General features: G+C 41.4%; 2 protein-coding genes across 4 annotated transcripts in view; both read right to left on the reverse strand.

Moving 5' to 3' along the window:
- The window catches only part of znf704 (zinc finger protein 704), a 54,050-nt gene extending 38,646 nt beyond the window's left edge, over positions 1-15,404 (reverse strand). Inside the window, 2 exon segments of the mRNA XM_074613188.1 lie at positions 8,148-8,335; positions 14,584-15,404. Of these exon segments, the coding sequence (XP_074469289.1) occupies positions 8,148-8,335; positions 14,584-14,862 (467 nt within the window). The 5' untranslated portion in view covers positions 14,863-15,404.
- Positions 15,405-17,245: 1,841 nt separating this feature from the next.
- Positions 17,246-25,672, reverse strand: part of pag1 (phosphoprotein membrane anchor with glycosphingolipid microdomains 1) — a 60,718-nt gene continuing 52,291 nt past the window's right edge. For all 3 annotated transcript variants that reach the window (XM_074613191.1, XM_074613190.1, XM_074613189.1), the window contains 2 exons: positions 20,529-20,588; positions 17,246-20,225 (listed from right to left, as the gene is read on the reverse strand). In XM_074613191.1, coding sequence (XP_074469292.1) covers positions 19,863-20,225; positions 20,529-20,588 — 423 coding nt within the window. In that variant the 3' untranslated portion in view covers positions 17,246-19,862. The remainder of the gene's footprint in view (positions 20,226-20,528; positions 20,589-25,672) is intronic.

The raw sequence follows: 25,672 nt of genomic DNA on the forward strand, positions 1-25,672 counted from the left end.
TGTTTTTCTAGTTTGTTGTTGGAACAAGCACAAAAGATAAAACTCTTAAAAGCAAAATACAAACAAGAATTAGCTCTCCTTTTTTTGCCATTAGGTAAAAACGTAAAAAAGTATTTCTTTAAGAAAACCAAACAACTAATCGATTAATCAAGACAATAATCAAAAGATTAATAGACACTGAAAATAATCGTTAGCTGCAGCCCTAAAAACCAATACAAAAAACTGCTTGAATATTTGTCTTGAATAAACACAAATGGCTAATGAGCCACTGCTTTATGGGAAAACAAGTTAATTGACTTCAATTTAATATAAAAAACATGAAACACAAATGATCAAATAAAATCACTAGGTTCAAACAATAACCTAGACGCAGTTCTGTCAGAACAAAAACAAAATTACTAAACAATATGGTCATGTTCTAACATTCAGGCAAAGATGCTGTGTAGTGACAGGGAGTGTTTGTCTGTGCCTATAACAACTGAATTAAGATCATTTGAGTAATGCTCAAATTTCACACAAATAACAGTTAGTGTCACACGAGCGCTGTACTTCTCAGCATAAACTGAATCACATTAGGACAAACCTTATAAATTGAATTCTCAAAAGATCTGAACACATTTCCTCATCATTTTAGGAGCTGACTTTAACACATTCTGCTGGTTAAACAGCCCAGTCAAGGTTAAATTCTCACTTTATACTCCATAGACAATGGATGTTCAGTTCACTAATTTCACCTCCTCATTAGCGTTTCTGTTTGGACACTGAACTCGGAGACAATGCTGTCAATGGGTACCACCTCTTATATACCGTAGATGACCATAATGCGCGTCCGGCGATAGAATCAATTAGAGTTTTTTGTTTTCCTGTAGCACTCTGTGCCATCAGTCCATTAAAGCCGGGACTATGGATTAGTCCGAAGCAGCAGATCCCACTGTCACATAAACATTGGCTTTGAGGCCCCGCACTATGCATTATAGATAACTGAACACAAAACCACCATACAGACACAACAACATCGATGTGGGACAAATTAGCATATTAGTGACATTTTCTGTGAGGCTTTAGATTGATTCATCGGTTGATTCATGCCATCGGTGCTGTCAGGCCGACACATTTCGTCACGATCCCTTGACAGCGATAAAGAGTGTTCAAACTCGCTGTGTTTATTTACGGCATCAATAACTGCAAATAGATTTCTGCTGATGGCTTCAAAATGAATGTTACACATTATGAGTCAATTCCACTGCTAGCGTCAAAGTAATCAGCATACAACTTCTACGCTGTCAAATATGTTATTTAGATAAACTGTAGACTTTGTGGATTTCATTTAAACTGCATGCACTGAAGGAAAAACTCAATAACTGATTGTAATTAGCATGCCAGATGTACGCCAAAGAACAAAGTAGCTCTGAAGTCTTTTGCTGTTTAAGTGAATGTAAATCCTGGATTGAGATCACAACAACACTGCCTACACATGCCTGCCACAGTCCAGTGCTTTGGCAAAAGATCGCAGTGAATTTAGGCCGACCGTCCACTAATCCATGGTTAAGCATTCCCCCACTCACACTCACCGATATTCAGCACGCTTAATTAAAGAGCCAATTTGCATATAAATGTAAACTCACAATCCCACTCCTGCGGCATCACAGGTGGTCGTTTTCTCAGGAGCCAGAACCTGTCCAATGAGCCAGCGCGGACCAACTCGATGCGGCTCTCACCAGTGTGCCGCGGATATTGACAAAGAGTGAGGGCTTTTGTCTTTGATTAGTCCATGTGCAATAAATCTAAAGCTGAGTTAACAGCGGGGTGGGATGAATACTCAACACTTGTATCTGAGATTAGAGGTTCAGTACAGTCAACTGAGGTGGTTTTAAAGCCATGAACAAACTCCGGTGGATCCTGTTAAACAGAGTAAGCAAAGTAGAGAGAAAAAGCCAATAAAAACTGATTTGATATTTAAATAATCCATACAGACCACTGTTTAATGAGCCTAAAGAAAATATGTCATGCTAGGAAATCGCAACGACAATCTACGGCCCACAAGGTGCTTTTGTCTCATCTGGTTTTCTCCTGTGCATCTCAAGATCTCATTTTGTCCCATTATACTCACAGTTATATTACACTGAAACACTAAAGATGGAAAGTGGGAGGTTAGAGAATGGCTCTGATATTACAACGGTGCACATGATGTAGTGTAACCCTGACTAAAATGAGATCATATCGCTTTAATTTTAGCATGTTTGCACTGGTTACCTGACACTCTCAGAATTGATTTTTTAAGATTTGTGCTGATCCCTTTTAAAACACAAATGCACCTGGTACCAAGATATGATCACAGACATTTTAAGCTCACATGAGCCCTGGCTCAGGACACCGGGTCAGTCCCTACTGGCTGCTCTTAAGCCAAGATTAAAAACAACATTCGGCTTTTTCCCCTCAGGGCTCCGAGACAATGAAACAACCTGTTGTGATGAGCTCATGCTGGCTAAATCTGTACATTTATTTAAATCCTTTCTTAAAGCTAGTGTCTAGCTTTCACTCAAACTGTTGACTTTATTTACCTCTTTGCAAAGTGCTTTGTATAACTGTTTAGAAAAATAATGTAATTCTGGTCACTATTCAGTAGGGCTGGGACGATACATCTATCTCCGATTTGATACTATCACAATACTTGGGTGCCGATTCGATATGTATTGCAATTTTTAAGTATTGCAATTTTACAAGTGTTGCCATTCGATATTATGATTTATTGCGGTTTTTGTTATCTTTTTTAACACTAGACCATGGGGAAAAAGTTGAACCATACACTTCTAGGGATTTTTACTTTGGAAAATATCAAAATTAATACAATAAATATATTTGATTTTCAGCATGTATGTAGTCAGAGTTGTCCTGAAGTCAAATATATCAGTCATTGTCGGGCATTATTTATGAATTTCTTTCCAGCAACCCAAAAATCAAAGAATAAAGACATTTCCCTCACAAATTAATGGTATTTTCTTTTTTAATTTATAACAGATAATGTTTTATACTTCTGGTGAATACAATCCAATCAATCATATTTCCATATACGTACTTTGTATATACAGCTCCCTTTGTTAACACCTTATTTTGAAAACCAGACGTAGTCACATGCGTATACTTCCACTAACTTTGCCAAGTCCGTCGCTAGCTCTCCCCATCAGCTCCATTCCCTTTATGCAGCCATGGTCAGCTCCATCGGGGCCGTTTGAATGCATTTAACATAAATGTCAGTTTGACCGCGCGTTACCGCAATACGATAACGTTTCCTGTCCATGACCGAGTTAGCATGCAGCTTTAGCCGTGATGTCTAGCTCTGCTTTTCCTGGAAATGTGAGAAACCCAAAGTGTTTCCATACTTAAATGTATGTGTAGTGTTTGGATTTAGAATGTGAGAGTGCAGGTCGTATCCACGTGCACCCTCCGCCGTTTTTTACTTTATCGTTTCGGCTCGCTGCGGCCGACTGCCGTTTGTTTTGGTTGAAGGATACGGAACGGATTAGAAGTCATGTTACTCAGACTACAACAATAAAAGCGGTAACTTCCTTCTACCTCTGCATAGACTCAAATGAAGCAAATATATCGATTCTGGCATTAAAAAAAATAATTTAAAATCTTGGAATCGTTTATTCCTCACCCCTACTACACAGGTTTTGCACACTCCAACACAGACAACGGCGTATTGGAAGGACCTATTAACAGTGTGTAATAAATAAGAAAAGTTCTACTAGGCAGCCAGCACACACACACACTGCAACCACATGTGGTTACATTTGTTTGCCATTTTTCTTAGAATGAATCTAAATCAATTTCCCTCATGAAACTCTGCCTGCTAAAGTTGTCACTGTGACAGATCCCACAACGTTAGGAATTTTGGAAACCATTAAAGTGGCTCAAAACAAGAACCCTCTATTACACATGTTGAGCAATGTCCTCTTTATATAAATACAAGCACATTTCTGTTTGATATTTTTAGCTTCGTGTAGTTAGGCCAATCTGATAGAGTAGAATTGGACTCAACACACTTGGTTTGGTCAAGTAAATGGTAGCAGGAAAAAACTCAGTGTCCAATCAGATAATAGCACACTGAGTCTGGGAGAGCAAGACAGTGAATGAGAGGGAGAGAAAGAGAGAGATCATGAGAGCTGTCTTTTCAGATGGTAATCGCATGGTTTCTGAACACCATTGGCATCCAAACAAGGAAAACTGTTTTCTTTGGCAAACGCCGGGCATTTCTCTCACTCTTTCTCTCTCTTTCTATCTGTCACTCACTCTCTGGAGAACCCACACTGCTCTCGTGCACACGCCCCATAATCCCCTCCTTTCTCTCGTTTCGAAACTCGCTCCTTCGCCACAAACACAAACACATTATGCAAGAAGAGTAATATCACTAGCAGTGTTCCATAAAGGTGTGAAATGACCACAAAGACTAACAAAACCAGGAGCAGAGGCAAAACAAGCGGATTATGAAGCCATGCTGCTTCATCAAAAGACAAACGATAATTAGACAGTCCCTTTGGGCCTCTCTTTTGCTCAGGATTGGGAGTCTTTGGGGCCGTTCCATGTCTGAGTTGGCTGATGCACCATGCAGGCTCTGAGTGTGGAACACATGGTTGGCTCAGCATAGTGAACTGAGTGATCTGCAAATACACTGATCAACAATAAAAATTATCAACCATAACAAACTTTTGTTTTGGCATCAAATAAAGCTTTGATTTACAGCTACGTGGAATGATCATCCTTTACCATAAATCAGATTTAATGTGGTCATTGTGTTGGACCTTGGGTGTTAAAAAAACAGAAGAAAATTACAGCATCATAGAGGACCAGCAAGGGGTCCAGTTATTTTCAGAAACGTGAGTAACCTCGCTTCGTGCTAGAAAGGGATTGCTGGCGGTCTGAATATGAGAAGATTTGAACCCTCAGATCTGTTGTTTTTGGGTTTTGCAATAATAAGCAGAGCACTCTCTTGATTTCCCCTTCAACTAAGGTTATACTTCGCTTCCCCTGCTAGCAATTAGTCCCCAGAACACTATTTGTCAAAAGCCAAGCCATTCGTTTCCACTGGTCTGCCCCCGCCAGCTCCTGTTACAATTGACTGTTTCCTGCATAGAGAAAACATAAGCCCTCGAAGGAAGGAGAAGGCCCAGCAGCTGGCTGAAACCACAGTCTGACAATGAGTAGAGATGTCTGAAAAGAGAGAATCAGACAATATATTTGGCGTAAAAACAAATCAGAAATCTGCCCCAGCGAGCAATTCCAGCCTCTTTATTTTCGAGACACAGCACATTTAAAAACATTTCATAAAGGAAACTATTTCTTTGGACATTTGGGAGTTGGGGCAATGCAAAAAATAGGTCAATCATGGAATGACACCTATTGATTTTTGGAGCAAGATCTGACGAAATGCGTGTGAAGTAAATGTGCTGTAAACAAATACGATGAAGGAGGCAACTCGATAATGTAATGAGAGCCGGACCGACTGACAGAACCATAAAATGTAGCTACACAAAACCCCCGAGGTCTAACGTCATTTTTCCTCTATTTTCCCAATGATTGCAGACGAGGCATTGGGGCACTTCAGTGAGTCCCTGTGAGGTAGGAAACCTATTGTATCTGGGTTGCAAGGGACCTGGAGAGCCGTCAAACAGCCAGACATTTTCTTGGTAAATCACCAGCAGAGAGGGAACTTCTGAGAGTGCAATTAACAACCTCAAGGTCAGACTTCTCTGGAGAGTTAGCTCTGAACTGAAATCCTCAGGCAGTCTCTCTCTCTTCCCTCTTTTGCTGTTATCCTCACAGCTACACACTCATACACACTCCTTTACCCTCTCGTGCTCCTCTCCACACACATACATTGCCTTCACTCTTTTACCTTGTTACTTCCCGCGTCCCCTTTCCACCATCCCTCCAAGCCTCTTTCTCCCCCCCTTGTCTCCATTACGGATAAACGTTACTCTGCGGTCGGCGGCGGCGACACCATTTCATCCCCAGTGCCAGAGCGGGGATGAAAATCGGTCGCAGGTGTGCAGAGGATGAGAGCCATGGATCTTAATCTTAAGGAAATAATGGTGCTGTGTGCACTGAAGAGGTCGCTATAGGGATATCTGAGGAAGGAGCTCCGGGTCATACCTGAATGAACTTTCCATGTTCTTGATTGCGTGAGCACACTTTACAAATTGGACTGAAATTAAGTTTTTGGAAGTCTGGTTTTGCATTTGGTTTGATTTAGCGCAGGCATACACAGGTTGTACCATTTGCAGAAGTTATGCATTGATCAAACACAGAACATACACACACACCATCCAAGATGTGTTTGATTGTTCCAAGGGCCTTCTCCCTACACATGACCTTTACATACCTACTTTCCTTCTTTCTTACCGGGCAGGAGATGACTAAATTCCTCAGGTAGAGAAACAGAAAGCTCAGCTTGAGTCGGCAGAGCACACTATTGAAACACACAATAAAACCTCTAAATTCACTGACAGCTTCTCAGCTGGTATGCCACAACATCGAATGTTTCCAGAGGCTTTGGATATTTTCTCATCACGCTGATACCATCATGCTGCTGGAATTTTTGGCGAGAGAGACAACTTGGGTGTGTTGTTGTAATTTTGTTTGTCTGCCCACACATGAAAATAAGTGAAGCTTTTTACAGGTTGTGGTTTCTCTTAACCATTATATCAGGATTATTGTATGTTGAGGGAAAAGACATTCCCCGTGGCTATCTTGTCGTCAGGTGGCCTCATTAGGAGGATAAACAGGAACCTGGTTTATGAAGGGATCGTCCCTGAGCTGAGGCAACAAGCTGAACTTGTGCAAGGGCACTGAGATGATCAATAAGCCATTCCACAATAACCATATAAATATATCAATATTATGGCTATCCTATATGCAAGGAGCAAATTAGAGTGGGACTGCTGTAAAAAACTTCTGTCTAATCCATGTGATAGATTCAGTTTAAAAAGAGATTCCTCCTCTTAATGGGCAACTGGAGAGAAGCAAATCAATGATTCATGAGCAAATAACTATTAAATTTAAAGCTGGGCTCAGGATGCAGTGATAAAGCGGCTCAGATGGGCCACTTTTACTGTACTTTTCAGCGAGTTGCCATCGATTGGACTCCTCCAGCAGCACGAGGACAAGTAATGGGGGAGTGATGTTCGATAACACCGAGGTGCTTTACAAGGTATTAGTGTTTCACATTTAATAGTGAAAGTGGTGTTGTTTCTTTATTAGATTGCTCTTCACTGCCATGGACTGCTGCCTATTAATGTTTAATTGCCCCATTGTGGACGAGCTTCGGTGTTGGATTATGCTGACCATTTTACAATAATATTTGTGTTTTTATGGTGTTAAGAGAGTCGCTGAATGTGTGAGGGAACAGCTCATGCATCATAACATAATAACAGTTTTTCATTTGTTTTGGGCTCTGTGTTGCATGAAAGCTTCTCCCACACAAATTTCAAGCATATTTCTTCTTATGTCTATTTTGGCTAAAAAGCTAGTATGTCTAACTGTCTTTGCTACGGAGCAAATAGGGTAACGATGCAATTTACTGTTAGTTCACTCTCATGGCCTTGAGTCCATGTTGCACCACTTTTACAATTTGGGAAACCACCAGACTAGGCATGCCATTTAAAATAACCATAACCATAATTGCTTCAGCAAGTTAAGGCAACAGCATGGGATTCTTCCAAAAATGACATTTTGCACACAACCCTTCAATATTTAGGACAGGGACGAAATCTTAGACTAACTACATTTTGGTACAGGAGCAACAATACATTCATTCCAACATACTGACACCGCCGATGTGCAGTGTGACATGTATGCCAGCATATGATAAAATATATATGTAATGGAATAAAACTGGACTCCTGTCAGATTACATTGCATTCAGTGTTCTGATAAAATGGTTTCAAGGATCACATGAGAAAATGGGACGTCAGCCCATATTAACTCCTTGCCCTTTATGAGATGACATATCTATGTCATAAACCTTCAATGAACTTTGCATGTGGGAACCTAAGCCAAACTTCCTGTAAGACAGGAATCAGACTCTCCAGTCAAAGAACTGTCTGGCATGCTTATATACATGCACGCGCACACACACGCTGTCCTACCTGGCGTGAGGGACATCGATGCTGGAGGAGACCACTTTGCGTTTCTGCTCTAGTAGGGACACTGATCGGGTGTCGGGGTCCCGGCCAACACGCTTGCCGTCCGCCACCCGCTGCTCCTCCAGCGCCTCTGGGCTGAGGGAGCCGCCTTCCACCTTATGGCTCTCTGGGGCTCCGTTACTGGAGCTATGCTGGAGAGGGACGCAAAGAAGATTAAGTCAGCGCTTTGGTGGAGAACCATGTACGCAAGTTAGTAACAACGCTGATATGAGAATACGCTGTGAAAAATGTTGATGCAAAGTACAGAAACATGCCTCCTCAGGGTGATGAATATGTCATACATTTCTGCTGCAGGTAAAAAGACTAATAGTAAGAACTACTGTTCATTCAAATTACCTACTAAAATATCAGAGAAATATTACTAAACTTGGAAACCAAATGGATATAGTTTTTCAGATATAAAGTTGGGGTCTGGGCTCTGGCTGGCAAAAGTTTGTAGCCCACATTTTGAAGATTTTCATGTTTACATTTCAAATGAAGGAGTACATGGTCCAACATGGTTCAAGATTTTTTTCCAGCCTCTTAGACTTAAATAGGCCCTTCCAAAATAGATTGGATAAACTCAAAAATGCACAGTGGTCAGTTATAAAACAAGGCTGTTTTACTATCACGATACTTGGGTGCCGATTCGATATGTATTGAAATTTTTAAGTATTGCGATTTTACAAGTATTGCAATTTGATATTAGGATTTATTGCTATTTTTATTAACTTTTTTAACACCAGACCATGGGAAAAAGTTGAATCATACACTTCTAGGGACTTTAACTTTGGAAAATATCTAAATTGATAGAGTAAAAATGTTTGATTTTCAGCATGTACAGTTGTAGCGTCGATTGATTTGACCACAGAGATGAGATTGACGGCTGGCTTGACCGCACGTTACCGTAATATGATAACGTTTCCTGTCCATGACAGAGTTAGCATGCAGCTTTAGCCAGGATGTCTAGCTCTGCTTTTCCTGGCAATGTGTGAAAGCTTCAGTGTTTTCCATACTTTACTGTATGTGTAGTGTTTAGCACGTTGGATTTAATATGTAAGGGTGCAGGTTGAATCCACGCGGACCCTCCTTCGTATTCTATTTTCTGCTTGTTGATTCGGTTGACAGACACTGAATGGATAGGATGTCACGTTACTCAGACTACAATAATAAAAGCGGTCACTTCCTTCTACCGCCGCATGGACTCAAATGAAGCAAATATATCGATTCTGGCATTAAAAAATCTATTTCAAAATCGTAAAAAAAAAAAGAATCACGATACATAGGTGAATCGATTTTTTCCCCCACCAATATTAACAATCATGTGCCATCAAGTGTTTCTAAGGACATGACACCTTAGGAAGAATCATCTGTAAGTACTTAAAAGATACCCAGTGGAGATTTTGACCACCAGTAACGCTATTTAGCAATGTTTTTACGAGTGGGTCCCTGTTTTGTTTGTATTCTGCATGAGCATGTGGATGCTGCTATACACACCATGCAAAACAAAATGCTGCCGGTTTCACACTATTCCACTGATTTGAAATTTTTTTTTTTTTAAAAAAACAAACAAACCCTGATTTCTTCCTTAATCATAAACATATTAGAACTACAAATTTTCATGTTGGCCTTAATTCAGATCACCGTGTTGCCAAAAAGCTTATTGGAACCAGGAGACGAACCAGTACTTAATAACAAACACACAAACATACTCCACACAGCAAGACTGCATTACATAAAACAACATATTCCCGCGCCAAACACACTTACCAATGTAAACTACTCACTGACACAGACAATCACAAAATAAAAGCATTTCTCCCATCTGAAAACGCCCACCTGTAGCAATGTAAAACCAGCCCCACATCATCTCTTCTCTTACACAACAGCAACGAATGGCATGCTTCTGCACATGAATACCTGCATGCACCTACGCACACACCAACACACACACATCGCTGTAGGTAACTAAAGCCATCAGGCTCTTAGAAACACACTGAGAAAAGGCCAAAACACAGCCAGAGTGACACACACGGCTGCCCATGCCAATGGAGCGTTGAGGAGTATGACATGCAGGCCAGTGTGTGTATGTGTGTGTGTGTGTGTCTATGCATGTGTGTCTGTGGGTATGTGTATGATCTAGATCCTTATCTCAAAGCACTGTAACACGATTAGGGTTGACTGTAGAAAAGGCAACGGCACCGTAGTCAATCACTCACACACACAGCGAGCAATTTACTTAGATTAATGAGGTAAAAAAACAGGAGTAATGAGTATTGAGTATCGCTCATGATAGAGGCTGGTCGCACGGACACTCAGTGGTGTGCAAATCGCTCTGTGAAAACACAGACTTGAGTAAAACAACAAGATGGATTACACCGGCTCGGGGAAGATTAGGTGTTGTGTGTATGACGAGTGTACTCCTCGGATAAAACCAACAGCAATTCCTTCCTTTCACCGGGTTTATGAATGATGGCATTTCACGGAGCCAGGAAATTGTGAAGCATGCCAAATCAGTTGTGAAATGTGAGTTGCGTGTGTCAAGGCTGGTGTATATGTGTGTGTGTGTGTGTGTGTGTGCGTGTGTGTGTGTGTGTGTGTGTGTGTGTGTGTGTGTGTGTGTGTGTGTGTGTGTGTGTGTGTGTGTGTGTGTGTGTGTGTGTGTGTGTGCACGGAACAAATACCCCAAGTGTCCCCCATATCTCCCTGCTCTTTATCTCTCATTCTCCTTCTCTCTCCCACTCACAAACACACACACAGAAACTCATAACCTACTTGCTTTGGGCAGTTTGTCAAGCATAAAGACTCTTGAGCCTTTATGGGTCAAAGGTCAAAATGAAGCAAGCTGACACAGACCATAAATTGGACCAACTGTGTCTTTTAGCTCATATGGTTCTTTGTTGCCAGGAAGTATTTGTAGCACATCTAGTGCATGTGACCAGGATTAGGAATGTTAATGATTATTAATTGATGACATTGCACTGACATAGCCGAACGTTAGATTTTCTAACATAACAAACATATGACTTAGTCTAGGGCTTAACAATTGTTTTCATAATGAAATTGCAATTTAAAGTAGTGCCATTTTGAAAACGCGAGAGCTGCAATTTGAATTTTAACTTACTATTTTTATTGCACTTTCACAATTAAACAGAGCAATGCTTTCGCTTCCATGTTGTGCTACATTCCTACTAAGTTTGTACAAATATTTGCATCAAAATAAGAGTGGTCCTTATTCACAGTGTATCTCCTAAAAGCAAAATAAAATTGTACCTAAACTTTTTACCAAAAATTAAATCAACAGAGCACTGCTTTCACTGTCACGTTGTGCTAAATTCCTGCTAATTAACAAAACTGCATCAAAATAAGACTTAAAATAAGGGTTTTTCGTTTTGCCCGTCTGCTCTCTGTTGTACAACGAGTAATATACAGTGTATTACTCTTCTACTCTGAACTGCAGCTGCAACATTCAGGAAAGTTGATTGGATATGCAGCGGAAGTTTTCTTTTAGCGGAGCACGCATTTTTAACGTCAATATCGTAGTTGATCATGTTCATTTAATTGTGGGAAGCCAAAATCATGATCGGGATTAAGAATCAATTAATTGTACAGCCCTACATACAAGTTAACTTTTTTAAAGAACTCTTGCAGGACCTCAACAACAAGCAACTGCATTATTACATCTGGTTGTTTTAATGTTAAAACAAGATATATTTGTGATAATGCTTGACACAAACAACGTATTCAAAACTACAGGCCCAGTAGTTACCTAATAGAAATAAATTGTGATTAAATTTAAAAACGCAACTATATATATATATACACACGATATTTTCATTCAGACTCTTTTGGAGTAATTTAAAGGAAGTTATTCTGCAAGCAGAACTGAAATATTTTGCTTTTTGCCAATGAGAGATATAAATACTTTTGAAGGACACACATAAGAACAAGATTGAGAAAAGGGGATAAAAATGTGTGTGTTATACCTGTGTTTTATGTGTTCATAGCACACATAACACATGCATAAACACATTCACCTCCTTTACCCTATAGAATTACTCATACATCATCACAAGCAGCTTCCAGACTTGACCCTGCGGTCACCGTGCTTCACGCTAATGCTGCTCAGCCAACCAATAAGGACAGCCGACGCCGGCCTGCCTGCCTGCCTGGGATCGCCGCTTCAGAACAAAGAGTCACTCAGCTCCTGTCAACAAGCTTGCTTCATTGACTCCCACGGCGGCGTACGATCAACGCAAACAACAACAACGGCAAGGACAACAAAAGCGCCCGGCAAAAACAAAAACAAGTAACGCCTCTTTGTTACCAGTGAGGGATCTGTGTATTGCTCACACAACACACACTTGCACCAACCAACAAGTCAACAAGTGGCATCCTGTCCCCCCCACCCTCTAGAACAGGGGGCATTCGTTTGCCATACCGGGCAATGTGCCAAGCATCCAGATTCTTTGGAGCATGCCACCCGTTGCCAACCTGGGGGTGCCTGCTTTGTTGGCTGTACAGCTGCTGCTCTAACAGGGCGGCGTGCCCTCACAAACAACCCCCACTGCAAAATTTAAAGTAGTCAGCTCTAACTCATTAAACACACCAATACACATATGGGAGAAAGCACACCCATGCACACAAGAAGCAACACAGATGCACATGTGAATCCACACAACCCCCCTTCCTCATTTCATGGCTTGTTTTCGACCTCAGTGGGGATCGTGCACTGAAAGAGACCTGACCATTGTGCTGACAGGGCTACGCTCCCAGCCTCAGCTGCACTACTCCAGCCTGCACCCGGCAAAACTGTAACGGTATTGTGAGTGCAGCGGCACTGCATGCACAAATGCAAAACAAGAGAGCCCATGTTTACAATGCATTTCCCCTTCACTCTCCATGCAGAGCTGTTGCATTTCTCTTTGTTGAGGTTTGACATGTCTGAGGAAAGTTTTAAAGATTAATTTGCAACTTAATTTGAGATTTACGAGCATTTTTTTCAGAATGCTGTATATGTAGATGTACACCCTGTCTTATATATCTTACTTTTACACAAAGGAAATGTGAGCAGTCCAGCATGTGTGGTAACAAACAGCGGCCGAATATTTCCGTTTTGTAAAAAAGACTGCAGCCTGTGAGTTACTTCATCAATAAAATATCAAAACACAACACACACACATGAATGCAAGGCGGCACAAAGCCACACACACACATCAAAATAAAGGCAGTAAACAAGCAGTTATTCGGTCATATGCATTCCTCAGTCACTCCCTCCACTATAAAAAGGACATAACACACACACACACACACACACACACACACACACACACACACACACACACACACACACACACACTTCCCTCATGCCAGAAACTGTGTTTTCATCCAAGAGCTGGAATGGCTTCTCTGCCTCACCACAGTCTCTATCTGAGGCTATGTGACACCAAAAAGCATACAAGTTGGAAATGAAGGCAATTAGGTCAATGCAAATTAGGCTTGTATCACAACTACAAATTTGGACATCATCGAAACTTACTAATCTGTCACAGGAAGCCCACAATAGCTATTTGTAAACAATAATAAGCCTTGTTGTGCAGAATGAGTTCACATAATGAGCTGCAGCATCATCTATCAGCGCAGACTGTGCAAAATATAATACATTCTTTGAGTGCATATAATAGACTTTTAAATATATAATTCATACACCTTCTCACACAAAAATATATTTTATACTGTATATACTGTATATGTTCTTAATATGCCTGTATATGTTCTTAATATGTCCTTGTACAAAGTATTTCCCTTTATAATTGTAATGTAAATGTAATATAACTTATTATTTTAATGGAGCTTCCCCGCAAAAAGTATTTCACACGTTTGTACATGTATAACCGGCGTGACAAAAGACATCTTGAATCTTGAATATATGTGCAATTAAATGCATGATTCATAAAATTGTCTGTGCATGATATATCAATTATAATGCATTATAATAATTATGTGCAAAAACCTGTTCTCGCTGCAGTCAGAGGGTGTTTGTTTGCCTCAGCTTACACACCCACTAGCCCACATAAACATTGCGCAGGCCCCTTTATCAAGGCCTTTGTCCCATATTATTTTGATGTCGCCAAATGTCATGACAGCCCGTTATTTGATGCAATATGCAACCCAATATGCATTATCTCTCTTTTAAATCATACTGCTGTTCTCACAGCTGGTTATATTTTGAGATTTTAGTGGCAGCAGCAGCGGTGGTGTCGGTGGTGGTGACACCGTTAAATCCGCTCCGTGCAGGAAGCGGTTAAACGCTGCAAAACACCACCGCACAACAACACAACACAGTAGCCGGCCGGCCGGCCGTGGCGCGCTGAGTTTCCACACACACACACACACACACCTTCAAGCTGGATTTGAGCGGTCCTTTGGCTGCAGTGTGGTTGAACCCGGCGGCTATCTCCTCCTCGGAGAACTCCTGGAGGCTGCCGTCCTGCATGAGCACCGTGTAGACGCTGCGCCGGGCTGCTCCATGGGCTCCAACGGCCGAGTAAACGTCTCTGTTTTCCTGCTTGACAGCCTGGACCACTCCTGTCATCACCGGAGCACCGTCACCCGTCGGACTCGGCGCATAAACGCGGCTGCCGAGGATCGACCGCTTCACTAAACGCCTCGTATGCATGTCTACTAAAAAAAAAAAAAAGGTACGTGGTCTCAACTTGAATTCAGAGCCGTTAAACCGGTTAAATTTCAAATCAGTAACCGTCGAGTTATAACCGGTAAACAACAACGTCGAGAAAAACAAACCGCAGCGGGGTAGACTACGCGCTCCAACTGCCCTGTTAAAACGTTAGAAAGCGGCAACATACTCGGAGGGTAAATACTACCAAACACCGTACACACAAAAAGCACCGGAAAATGGAAGGATAACTTTGAATTAGCACCGGACAAAAACGCCGTTAAAAGCCGTTAAACAACCCTCCAACGTCTTACCGGCGACCAATCTTCCAACGTTCGACCTGTTTGTTTTCCCCACTGCTCCCTGCGCGAGCTGAGCGAACAGCGGGAAAACACGGAGCAACTACTTCTTTCTGGATCCGAAGTGCCATTTGTACACGATTTAACAAAATTGCATCTTATCCGCGATTTAGCGACTTATACAACGAAGAACGGAAGCAAACACGTCGATTTATTTCACTTCGCTCGGCTATAAAAACCGTAATCCCCTCCGTAAGTGTTGATAACGGTCGAAAACAACGTCCGTTACGTGACTCCAGTTCCGGCTACTGTAAACTCCAGTCCAGTGCTTGGCTCTGACCGAGCAGAGCCTCTACCGGCGGAATGCTGCCTGTAAACATGTGCGGTCCGGCGGCCAGGAAGGGCTGTGACTGGTCGATGCAGCACACGCCTCCACAAGCCCCTCCACCACCTCCTCCTCCGACAAGAAGGTAATGCAAGCCGGGAGGACGCTCCATTCAAAACAATGACGCAAGGATGGAGAGGAAACCAGAAGGGAGGGGGAAAGGCAGAAAGAAAGAAAGGGAAAAAAGGGGAATTCAGGCTACGGAAAGGAAAACTTTGGCCATACAGGCAGGCTTTATGTGTTATAGTTGTTAAAGGCATGCAGCCTACTTTCCAAGGTGCCATGTGGGACTTCTAAATTACTATGATCTGGTTCTAAAAATGAAAGTGCACTGGTCTTGTTTTTCTGAATGTAAACACAACAGGTTATTTCTTATGGGGTTTGTCATTACTTAAAGGGACTGTTTGTAACTTTCAGAAATGCTTGTTAACAGCGACACCTGTGGCCGCTAAGTCAACGAAAGTCAGCGTCGGGCTCGCGCTTGCTCGCTCTAAATAGACATGAACGAGCATCGCTCAAAACAGTGAGGCGACACACGTCAGCTAAAACCACAATATCACTCTATATTTCACCTGCTTGGCAGTAATGTTAGCTGACCAGACAAAGGTCTCTCCATGAATCACTGCTGATCCTAGTGTTTTGGAAGAGAAACGTTATTGTCTCCGACTGCGCCCGCAGGGATACACCGGCACCCGGTTGTAGACAATAACGTTACTCGCTGCGGAGCCCCGTTACTTCACAAGACACGGGAAACCTCTGTTGGTCTGGAGGAGGTGCGGCATTTATTTCTGCACAAACGTCCACTGCACTAGATATTCTCAGAGCTAAACTAACTCTTCTGCAGTATGTAGTGTGTGCGCATGCACGTGAGGTGGAGCGAGCTGTGAGTGAAGGCAGGCAGGCAGAGGAGCAGAGGAGCAGAGTACAGCAGAGACTCCGGCCCTGGAGACCAAAGCTACGGTCTCCCCCGCGTCCTCTGACCGCGGCCAACTTGTTTTGCAAGACAGGCTTCAATAGATAGAACTTTGGGGTTTTGGTCCTTCTGTGTAGTTTGTGTTAGTCTGAGCCTGAACAGCGCAGCCACACACGAGAGCGCATGGGACACCGACCTGGATTGATTTATACGTGTAAGAAGTTACAAACAGTCCCTTTAAAAAAACGCACCCAAATCTTCTGATAATGTAAATAAATGATGCTATAAAGGGCTTCATGTGCACATACTAAATATAGCTGAGATATTATGCAAATATGTTTGAAATGCAAATTCATAATGGCGAGGTCAGTCTTGCCAGAAATACTGTGACACCTGTATTTGATAAGCCAGCAGTCATATTAGTCTTTTTACTGTGCTTTTCACTTCCAAACTGCACATAACACATGTGAGCTACACCCTGAACTAAATAAGAAAGTGTGATCTCACAATGTGACTCAAGTCGTTGCTCACTGAGAAAGAGAGATAATATCTGTTAAATGTGTCCCTTTTGATTAGAAAGTTCATTAGAAAGTGCTGGAATAAATCCAAGTTTAGCAAAGAGACTAATTCATTCATCGTGATTATCGCCCATTGTGGCAGAGAGAATACACCAATAGACATTATCACAGTTACAAATCGCCTCATTAACGTCAAACGTAATGTTTTTAGAAAATCATGTGCAGCTTATAATCTTTCTACATGACAACGACCCAAGTGAATAAAAAGATGACAATTTATTATATATATATATATATATATTTATTTTTTTAATAGAACAATTCATGTCATCAAATATTTACATGCAGGGAATGGAAACCGGACAGAGTGGAGTGACAGATGTGGCCATAACTTCCAAAACAGGCTTCGCCCTGTGATCAAAGGGAGGTGTCACCATAGAGTTGTCTGCTGGTTGTATGGGGAACAAATGGTCTCATTATGGGAGTAGCGGAGCTGACGGAGAGGAACCCCCACCACACCCCAATTCCCTGAAGGGGAATGTGTGTGTTTTTATATGACTGAGATAGACAGCTAGAGAGAATAAGTAATTTTAGGCAAGTGTCTATTAACTGTGTGTTGTCCTGGTTAGATTTGGCACTAAAACACCCCCGTTTGATGGATAATTTCCTTAGAGGTCATTTCTGTGAACACCATTATATCTAAATGATGGCACCACCCTGATACACAGCCACATCACTTGGTAGGAAACATGTACTCATTTTTTGGGAGTGTAAATGTCAGTGATAATTACGTCTTTGCAGAAATGAACAAATACTTAATTTATGCATTTTCGTTCATAAAATACTGGGAGTGGATTGCATTTAAAACCCTCTTTCCCTGTAGCGTTGCTGGGAGATGTTACAGCATTTCAAATGTGTGATATCATTTATGAATCTAATAGCAGTCAGCGCGGGCTAGCCGTCTTTGTCTGAACCACCAACAAGCTCCTGCATGTCTAATGAAACACGAACGAAGGCTGGAGATGCTGTAATATTCGGATGTGGGTGGAAACAGATGACACCAATTTTTCTGCAAAGACGGGAGATACTGTAACAGTAACAGATATATTTACAGCAAAAAAGCATTGGCCCTGTTAAATTTGAAAACAAACACCAAAATATTGACACATTAATTCAGGTTTTCTTAAAAAAAATAAAAGTACCACACTCACTGTTTCTTAAAACGCATGTACCAAAACATTGTACCATATTTCTAAATGGTTACTTCATCTCAGAACTCAAAAGCTATTTGACAACTTTGAGTTACAATAAGATAGAAAAAGCCATTGGACAACATGTTTTCCATAAAACAAGGCAGACATACATCAGTGCTCTTAACAGACATACAAATAAGTAAAAGCTTACATAAAACTTCCAGCGAGTAACAGTTGGTTAAAATAGTGCTCTCAGTATATACAAGCCTTGGTTGGCATGTCGTCAGTACAAGCTACAAACAGACACATACGGTTTTCTCAGAGCGCTACTATAGTAAGATAAAAAGCATTAGATATTCAAATTGTGCAGAGCTGTAGCTGGATTGTGATAAGCTGAATATAAATGCAGTACCATGATATTAAACCTTGTGCTTTAAAATCATCAGGGACACCAACTGAAGGCTGTATACTGTACCAAAAGAATGTGACAACCAAAAAAATACATATCAATGGATTTGTATTAATAATACAAGTTTGTCATGTAGTTTATCACTTTACACCTCTTTTAAATGTGTTTTGTCCCCTGTGCAAATGATAAAAAAAAGAAAACATGTATTTTAAAAAAAAAATGAATTGAAATGAAAAAAAAGTCAGGGGAAAGCGTACCTTTACAACTGTCATTACCTCACAACTCACTTTCATTTAGTATCTTAATAAAAATGCTAGAAAACTCTATTTACTTTCCTCTCACAGACATACTCTGTAACATTTCACAATTACACAACAATACGCATCTTCAAATAAATATGAATTTCACAAAAAAATATTGACATTGACTGTAAAACGTCTAAAAACGCTTTCAAAATGTATGAAACATCAAGCTCCTGTGAACCCGCCTTCCTTTCCTCGTCTCTTAAAAAAAAGAACATGTATGTAGCTGTCAAAAAGTCATTTGATGGCGCAATCTATCGAATTGTTTCAACTAGCCGCTTGGTCACAGATCTGACTGGCTTTTGCTTTCCGTGCCTTGAATTCATTCACAGGAATTTCAAGCAGGGAAAGCTCAGTGAAGTTGCTGCCGAACCTGACAAAGAACAGCTAGAAATACATCATCTGACACCTCAATAAAACATGAGTCACCTAGAAGAAGCTAGAAAGTCACTAGCAGCTGCAGAAGGAGCATACAAATAACTTTCATATGTACAGTAAGTGCATGAATGATTATATGGCACGGAATTCTTGGTATCTTATTTTTTTATATCACAGGCACTGATCGTGTCCTCAGCTGACCCTTCAAATGCTGCATGTGCGTTGTGATTGGATATGTATTTGATACGTTTATTTACTTGATCTTTTTTTCCACAATAAAGTGTTTTTAAATGTGTCCATGATATTGAATTTAACGATGATCCAAAGTGCACTCATCCGCATGATTAATGCCCAATGACTGAGGTACTACAGTTCATGTTCTACTAGGCCTACCAGTACCATTGACATTCACTGTGTTTGATAAATTAAAAGTTCAGATATGATAAACCGTACCCAAGCTGTAGAGAGGACACTCATGCGTTTATGATGGATGCTGTGGTGAGCCGTTTTCCACCCCCGAGTCATGCACCAAAAGCATGCTTGGTAGCAGGTTCAAAGCACTACAGTGACATCTTCTCCCACGCCGCCACACATGAGGGGGAAAACTCAGAGGCGGGACATTTCCCGGCCCAGACCCAACTCTCCGACGCTCTCGTAGTCGGGCTCCGCCTTGGCGGCGTCTGACCCCTCCGCTCCCAGCCCGGCCCTGCAGTCGTCATCCGAGCTACTAGTCTTTGGAATGCGGATGGTTTCGTAGCCGGGATCTGTGCTGTCCAAGGCGGGGTACTCCCCCGGCTGTGACTCGTCGGGCTGGGCGTAGATATCTCGGACGGTGGCGTAGAGGTCGCTGGAGGAGGACGCCGTGACGAGACCTTTGATTTCGGCGATGCTGCTGTAGTCATGCTCTTTGTCTTCCTCGCTCACCGAACCGTCACAGTTTGTTTTGTTGACTGTCGAGTACACGGCTGACTGAAGGACAGAGAAGAATCACATGAATTATTTTGTATAAAATTGTCATAAACTACATTTATTGAGATGACACACAAATGTGAACACAAAAAAAGAAACATTTGTACCAAAAAGATCCCTGCTGGGTTTTCCCCCTCATAGCGTTATAGTCTGATGTTGCACGACTCTTTTACCAGTTTCAACTTCTTTTTTGTCTTTTTGCTGCTCGGAGCATTGGCATTCACACAGTAAAGTGCTGCTGCTGTCTCGGGAGAGGAGACGGCAGTAGTTTGGGGAATAAGGGAGTTTAACACACACACTTACCTCATTGTCTGACAGAATGTGGTTGTCGAGGCCCGGCGCAGGAGACAGAGGGGAGTGTAACTGGAGGAGAAAAGAACAAAAAGATAGATTTAGATATGGTTCATAGTGTATGGAAAGACTTAGCGCAGAATTTAATACTACAAAGTGGATGCTTACTTCTCCTGAAAGTGGTTATTGGGAACATTTGAGGGGTTGTCCCACATTTTTATTTTTAAGAATTCTGGTGGCATCTTTCTGTTGTAAAAATTTAAAGAAGCAATCCGTAGAATTTAACCCTCTGAGACCAACTTTACTTTCCATGTCACGTTAGCTTGTCGGGAAGGAGGCTGAATAAACGCTCGAAAGTTAGGCTAAGGTGGCATGGCCATTTTCAAAGGGGTCTCTTGACCTCCGACCTCAAGAAATGTGAATGAAAATGGGTTTTATGGGTACCCTCGAGTCTCACCTTTACAGACATGCACACTTTATGATAATCACATGCAGTTTTTGGAGAAAAAAATAAAATAATTTTAATGCAGTATAAATGTGTTATTTTCGCCTATTCTAAAATTATGTATTTTTTATATTTCTGAATACTGGGGTCCCTAAACAGCCTCGGAATTACATAAATTGGGTATCACTGTAAAGCTGGGACTCTTGCGGATCCAAAGAGCCCAATTGTGTGATGATGTTAGTCCCCATAGTGGCCATTTCATTGTAGTGAGACCATTTTTGAAATGTGATCTCACTGTATAAAATGACCTGTGGTAACCTCTTGCATAATCACAGCCTCATGAAACTTTACAGCCATAAACTACAGAGCTAGGGCATTCAGAGGATGGATGGCTTTCCTAAGTAGATTAACAATAAGGGGGTTTCCGAGCATTTTCCAAAACAGAAGTGCTTGCCATCCAATCGCCGAAAAATGTAATTCCTGCAGAAATCTCCAAATGTCAAAAATGTTTGATACCAAATCATAGCATGGCTTTTTCGAAGGTGTTTCTATGGTGTAATTTTGATCAATTCTCGATTGGTAAAAAATGGTTCAATTTAATGTTTATTTCTGATTTATGACTAGAACAACTTGACTCACAGTGCTGAGCTGCATCTCAAATTAATCTTCAGGTTCCCAGTTTTCAGATGATGTACACTTGTATGTGACATCTACTGTTGACCTGCTATCTTCCCCTAAAGACCCCCTGTACCCCACTAAAAAAGACAAAAAAAACGGGTCTATGGTGGGTCTCAGAGGGTTAAACAGTTTCTTTTACAATCAAAAGCATGGAGCTGTAATACTGTAATGTAGCAATAGAGCTGTTTGAGGAACTGCAATTGAGATTTGCAGTTCTTATTGATCTGCATTACTAAAACATGCTGGCAAACTATTGACAAGACCAGTGGAAAATCTCTTTGAATGGCTTAAGAGAGCGCTTGGTAACCGATCAATAGAGTGAACTTCTAAACTTCCCAGCCGTGGGAGAGAATTCTGCATTGGCTGTTTCTGCTGTGATACATATGAAGCTAATGTTGTATATAACCACCCATTCATTAAGAAAATTATTGAGCAAAAGTCAATATTTAGTGACGGAGAGTGTGATGTTTTTGTGTGTAGCCTCGGTCCACTTCGCCTTATGATCGATGAGGGAGTCATTAATCAACAAAGCACATCTGACAACAGCGCCAAACACCTCGGGAGTTTAACAAGAACCTCGATATTGCTGCTGGCGTTGACTAAATAGTTCATATCAAGTGAATTTTTTACACATGTCTCGGAGAGGAAAACATTTGCTTTTTGTGTACTTTGGAAGGAATAAATTCTGACTTACTAAGTCCTTAGCCAGATGTACCAAGGTTAATGCTAATGCCTTTGAAAAAAATGTAAAGATGTCCACTTGTTGAGGCACAATACTTGTCAAGGGCACATTGCCACACAAGCTACTCTCTTCTTGACTGAATGAAAAACTGTGGATCATCCATCAAAGCGTCCGCGCCAGCTCGTATGTGCCGTAGTATCTTCATGCAGATACATGTTTCTCTGGCATTTCCTCAAAAAGCCTAAATCAATATCATTACTTTATGGATGATTGGAGACATGATTAAATTTATAGATTCGACACACACTCTGTAACGCAGTAGATGCCTTTTTCATTTCGCTTCAATTAGCCGACCAATTAGGCAGAGTGCCCCTGAGGAGTCTGGGTATGAAACATGGACGCAGGTGACTTGACCCAGTCACTCACTGCACCTCTGAGTGCGACTCACAATATTTGTTCATCTAATTTGCAGCCTCTGTATTCTTGGCACCAGCATCAGCGCAAATTGAAGTGGAATTTTCATTTAGTCGGTCACACAGACGGCGATAAATAAAGTATTTAACCTGGGTTTAACACATATGGGCATTAAACTGAGTCTTAAAAAAACTTTATTCCATGCATATTAAACTAATATAAAGACTGGACGAGTGTTTGTTGTCATGTCAATACACATCGAGAGATTAATACTTTGACGTGTTACAATAACACGCGATAGGTTTGCATGTGTGTGTGTGTTGTGTGAGACAGGATTATGGGAATGTGTTTATGTGTACAGTATACGTAGGAGACACAATGACATACAGGACATGTGCGTGTGACAGTAAGCTGATTACAGCGGCCTCAGAAGATGGACGACTCAGGTGTCAATGTGTCAATCATGCTGACGTGCATGTTGACACATGCCCATACAAATCAGTATGAATACATCAACTCAGATTATCTGCATTCTCTGTCTTGCACATGCTCATACAAGTACACAAACAACTCAAAACAAACTGTAGATATAGATATATACAGTATATAAAGCACATTCAAAGGGATAGTTCAGGTGTTTCAAAGGGGGGTTGTATGAGGTACTTATCCATAGTCAGTGTATTACCTAGGTCTTTCTTTTAGGGGGCTTAGATACGTTTTGCTGCCGTCCCCGTCAACAGCAGTACATTACTTTGCTCCCGTGCGGTAACTCCCGTTTGCTTCTCCAAACTGGGGGCGTGCTGACCGTCATCTACTGTAGGTAATACACTGAATATGAATACTTCAAAACACCCGAACAATGCCTTAAACACCAACTCACATTAGGACCTATAACACACTTACACACATATTACATACTCAAATCCTCTATCTAACAATAGTGATTCCCTTTAGCGATAAGCAGCTCAACGGTGCTGACTACGGCAGTTTACCTGGACCGTGTACCCAGCATAAATCCCAGCAGCCCAAAGGCTGGGTCAAATTCATTTCCTGCACCTCACATGAAAAGCCCACAGGCGACACACAGGCAAATGATTGCAAACAAGTGTTACTGCTGTTTATGACGGTTCAATAACTGCACAGGATCAGAGAGGCCGCGAATGAAAGGTCACAAATAGAAGAGAGAGTGTGTGTTTCCTGTGTGTGTGTCTGCATTGACTGTTTAGCTAGAAAACAGGTGTATGTATGGAAAAAAGTGTGTATATGAGAAGCGCATGAGCAGCATTTACCGAGCTGCTACCTGAGGGGATTCCTCTCACATTTACATGCAGGCACCCCGGCGTTTCTACAGATGTGTGTGTGTGTGTGTGAGAGACAGAGAGAGAGTATTCTATAGACCATATCATCCATCATGAAGCCAGACTAACTGTCATTGTGATAGCGGCCAGCTGGCGCTCACTAAGCTCAGACACACACACACACAGAACACACACACTTGCTTCTGACAAGACAAATCACCGACGACTCCTGGTCAGACACGGGCGTAAACCACGGGGAGCCGGGAACATCCAGGGTTAACCTTAAATCAGCCCCAGGGAGTCTATGTGTAGCAGAATATATGTAAACACACACATCGTAGTTTGTGTGTGTGTGTGTGTGTGTGTGTGTGTGTAATGTGGGGGGATGGGGAGAAATAATAGAATTAATGCTGACTAGACATGCCAACAAGGTACATGTGGGTGCATCTATACATGAGTACATTGTTTTGTGTCTATGTGTGTAGCTGCCACTATGGTTTAGAGATATATTGTAGCTCAGTAGGTCAAGATTTCATCATAGAGTACGGGGTCAGTCATTAACTAATTGGTTACAACAGCAGAGACAAAGGAGAGATAATATACAATGTGACAAAAGAAAAAAAGAAATAAGGCGAGGAGATCAAAGAGAACCAAGAACATAAAATATCTTAAATGATAGTTCTGGTTTATTATAAGTCATTTTTTATCGGTCCATCGGTTGTAAACAAGTCATCAACCAGATTATCTAAACCACTTCGTTTGAAAATAAAACCAAAAGTTTTAGAGTGACGCCTGAATTGTTGGTAATAATTCCTCATTGTACAACTACGGCAAGTACAGTATGTCAAAGTTAAACCAGGACACCTGTCTGTTGACTGTGATGCAATCATAACACTGTGAATACGAAGTGGACGTAGTCACCGAGACGTCACCCATTGGTTTGTGGGCTGCTGTTTTGAAGCCTCGAGTTCAGCATTTTGGCTGTCGTCATTTTGTTTTTTTTGCAACCAGAAGTGACACGAGAGGGTGGAGCTAAGTACAACCGAACGCTGAATAAGACATTTTCTAGGCAACCAAAATGTTAATTGTTAATTAACTTTTATGGACTGAAAACATACTGTGAAAGTTGTAAAACGAAAACACGGCCAATTCTCAGACCAAACAATGCCGTGGTAACGACCTGTCAATCACAAGGTAGCCACGCCCTAAAGCATCCCCTGCTTTATGGTCTGTTTGACTCTAAATGGCACCATAATTTACTAAATGAACATCATGCTGTATTGAAGAAGACTTGAAAGTAGCGATTGAGACCATAAACTCATGTTTACAATATATACTGAGGTAATAAATCAAGTGAGAAGTAGGCTCATTTTCTCATAGACTTCTACATAATCAGACTTCTTTTTGCAACCAGAGGAGTCGCCCCCTGCTGGCTACTAGAAAGAATGCAAGTTTAAGGCACTTCAGCATCGACTTCACTTCTCAGACCCGGAAGTAGCCCACTGGCTGCTAGCAGCTCTGTAAGGCTGTACTTAGGCACAGCTAAATAATAATCACAGCATACTAACATGCTCACAATGACAATATTAAGCAGGTAAATGTTAACGAATGTCACTCATTAGCACCAAACACAAACAGC

Source organism: Sebastes fasciatus, chromosome 17 (genome assembly GCF_043250625.1).
Source record: "Sebastes fasciatus isolate fSebFas1 chromosome 17, fSebFas1.pri, whole genome shotgun sequence".
In the NCBI taxonomy this organism is placed as follows: Eukaryota; Metazoa; Chordata; class Actinopteri; order Perciformes; family Sebastidae; genus Sebastes; species Sebastes fasciatus.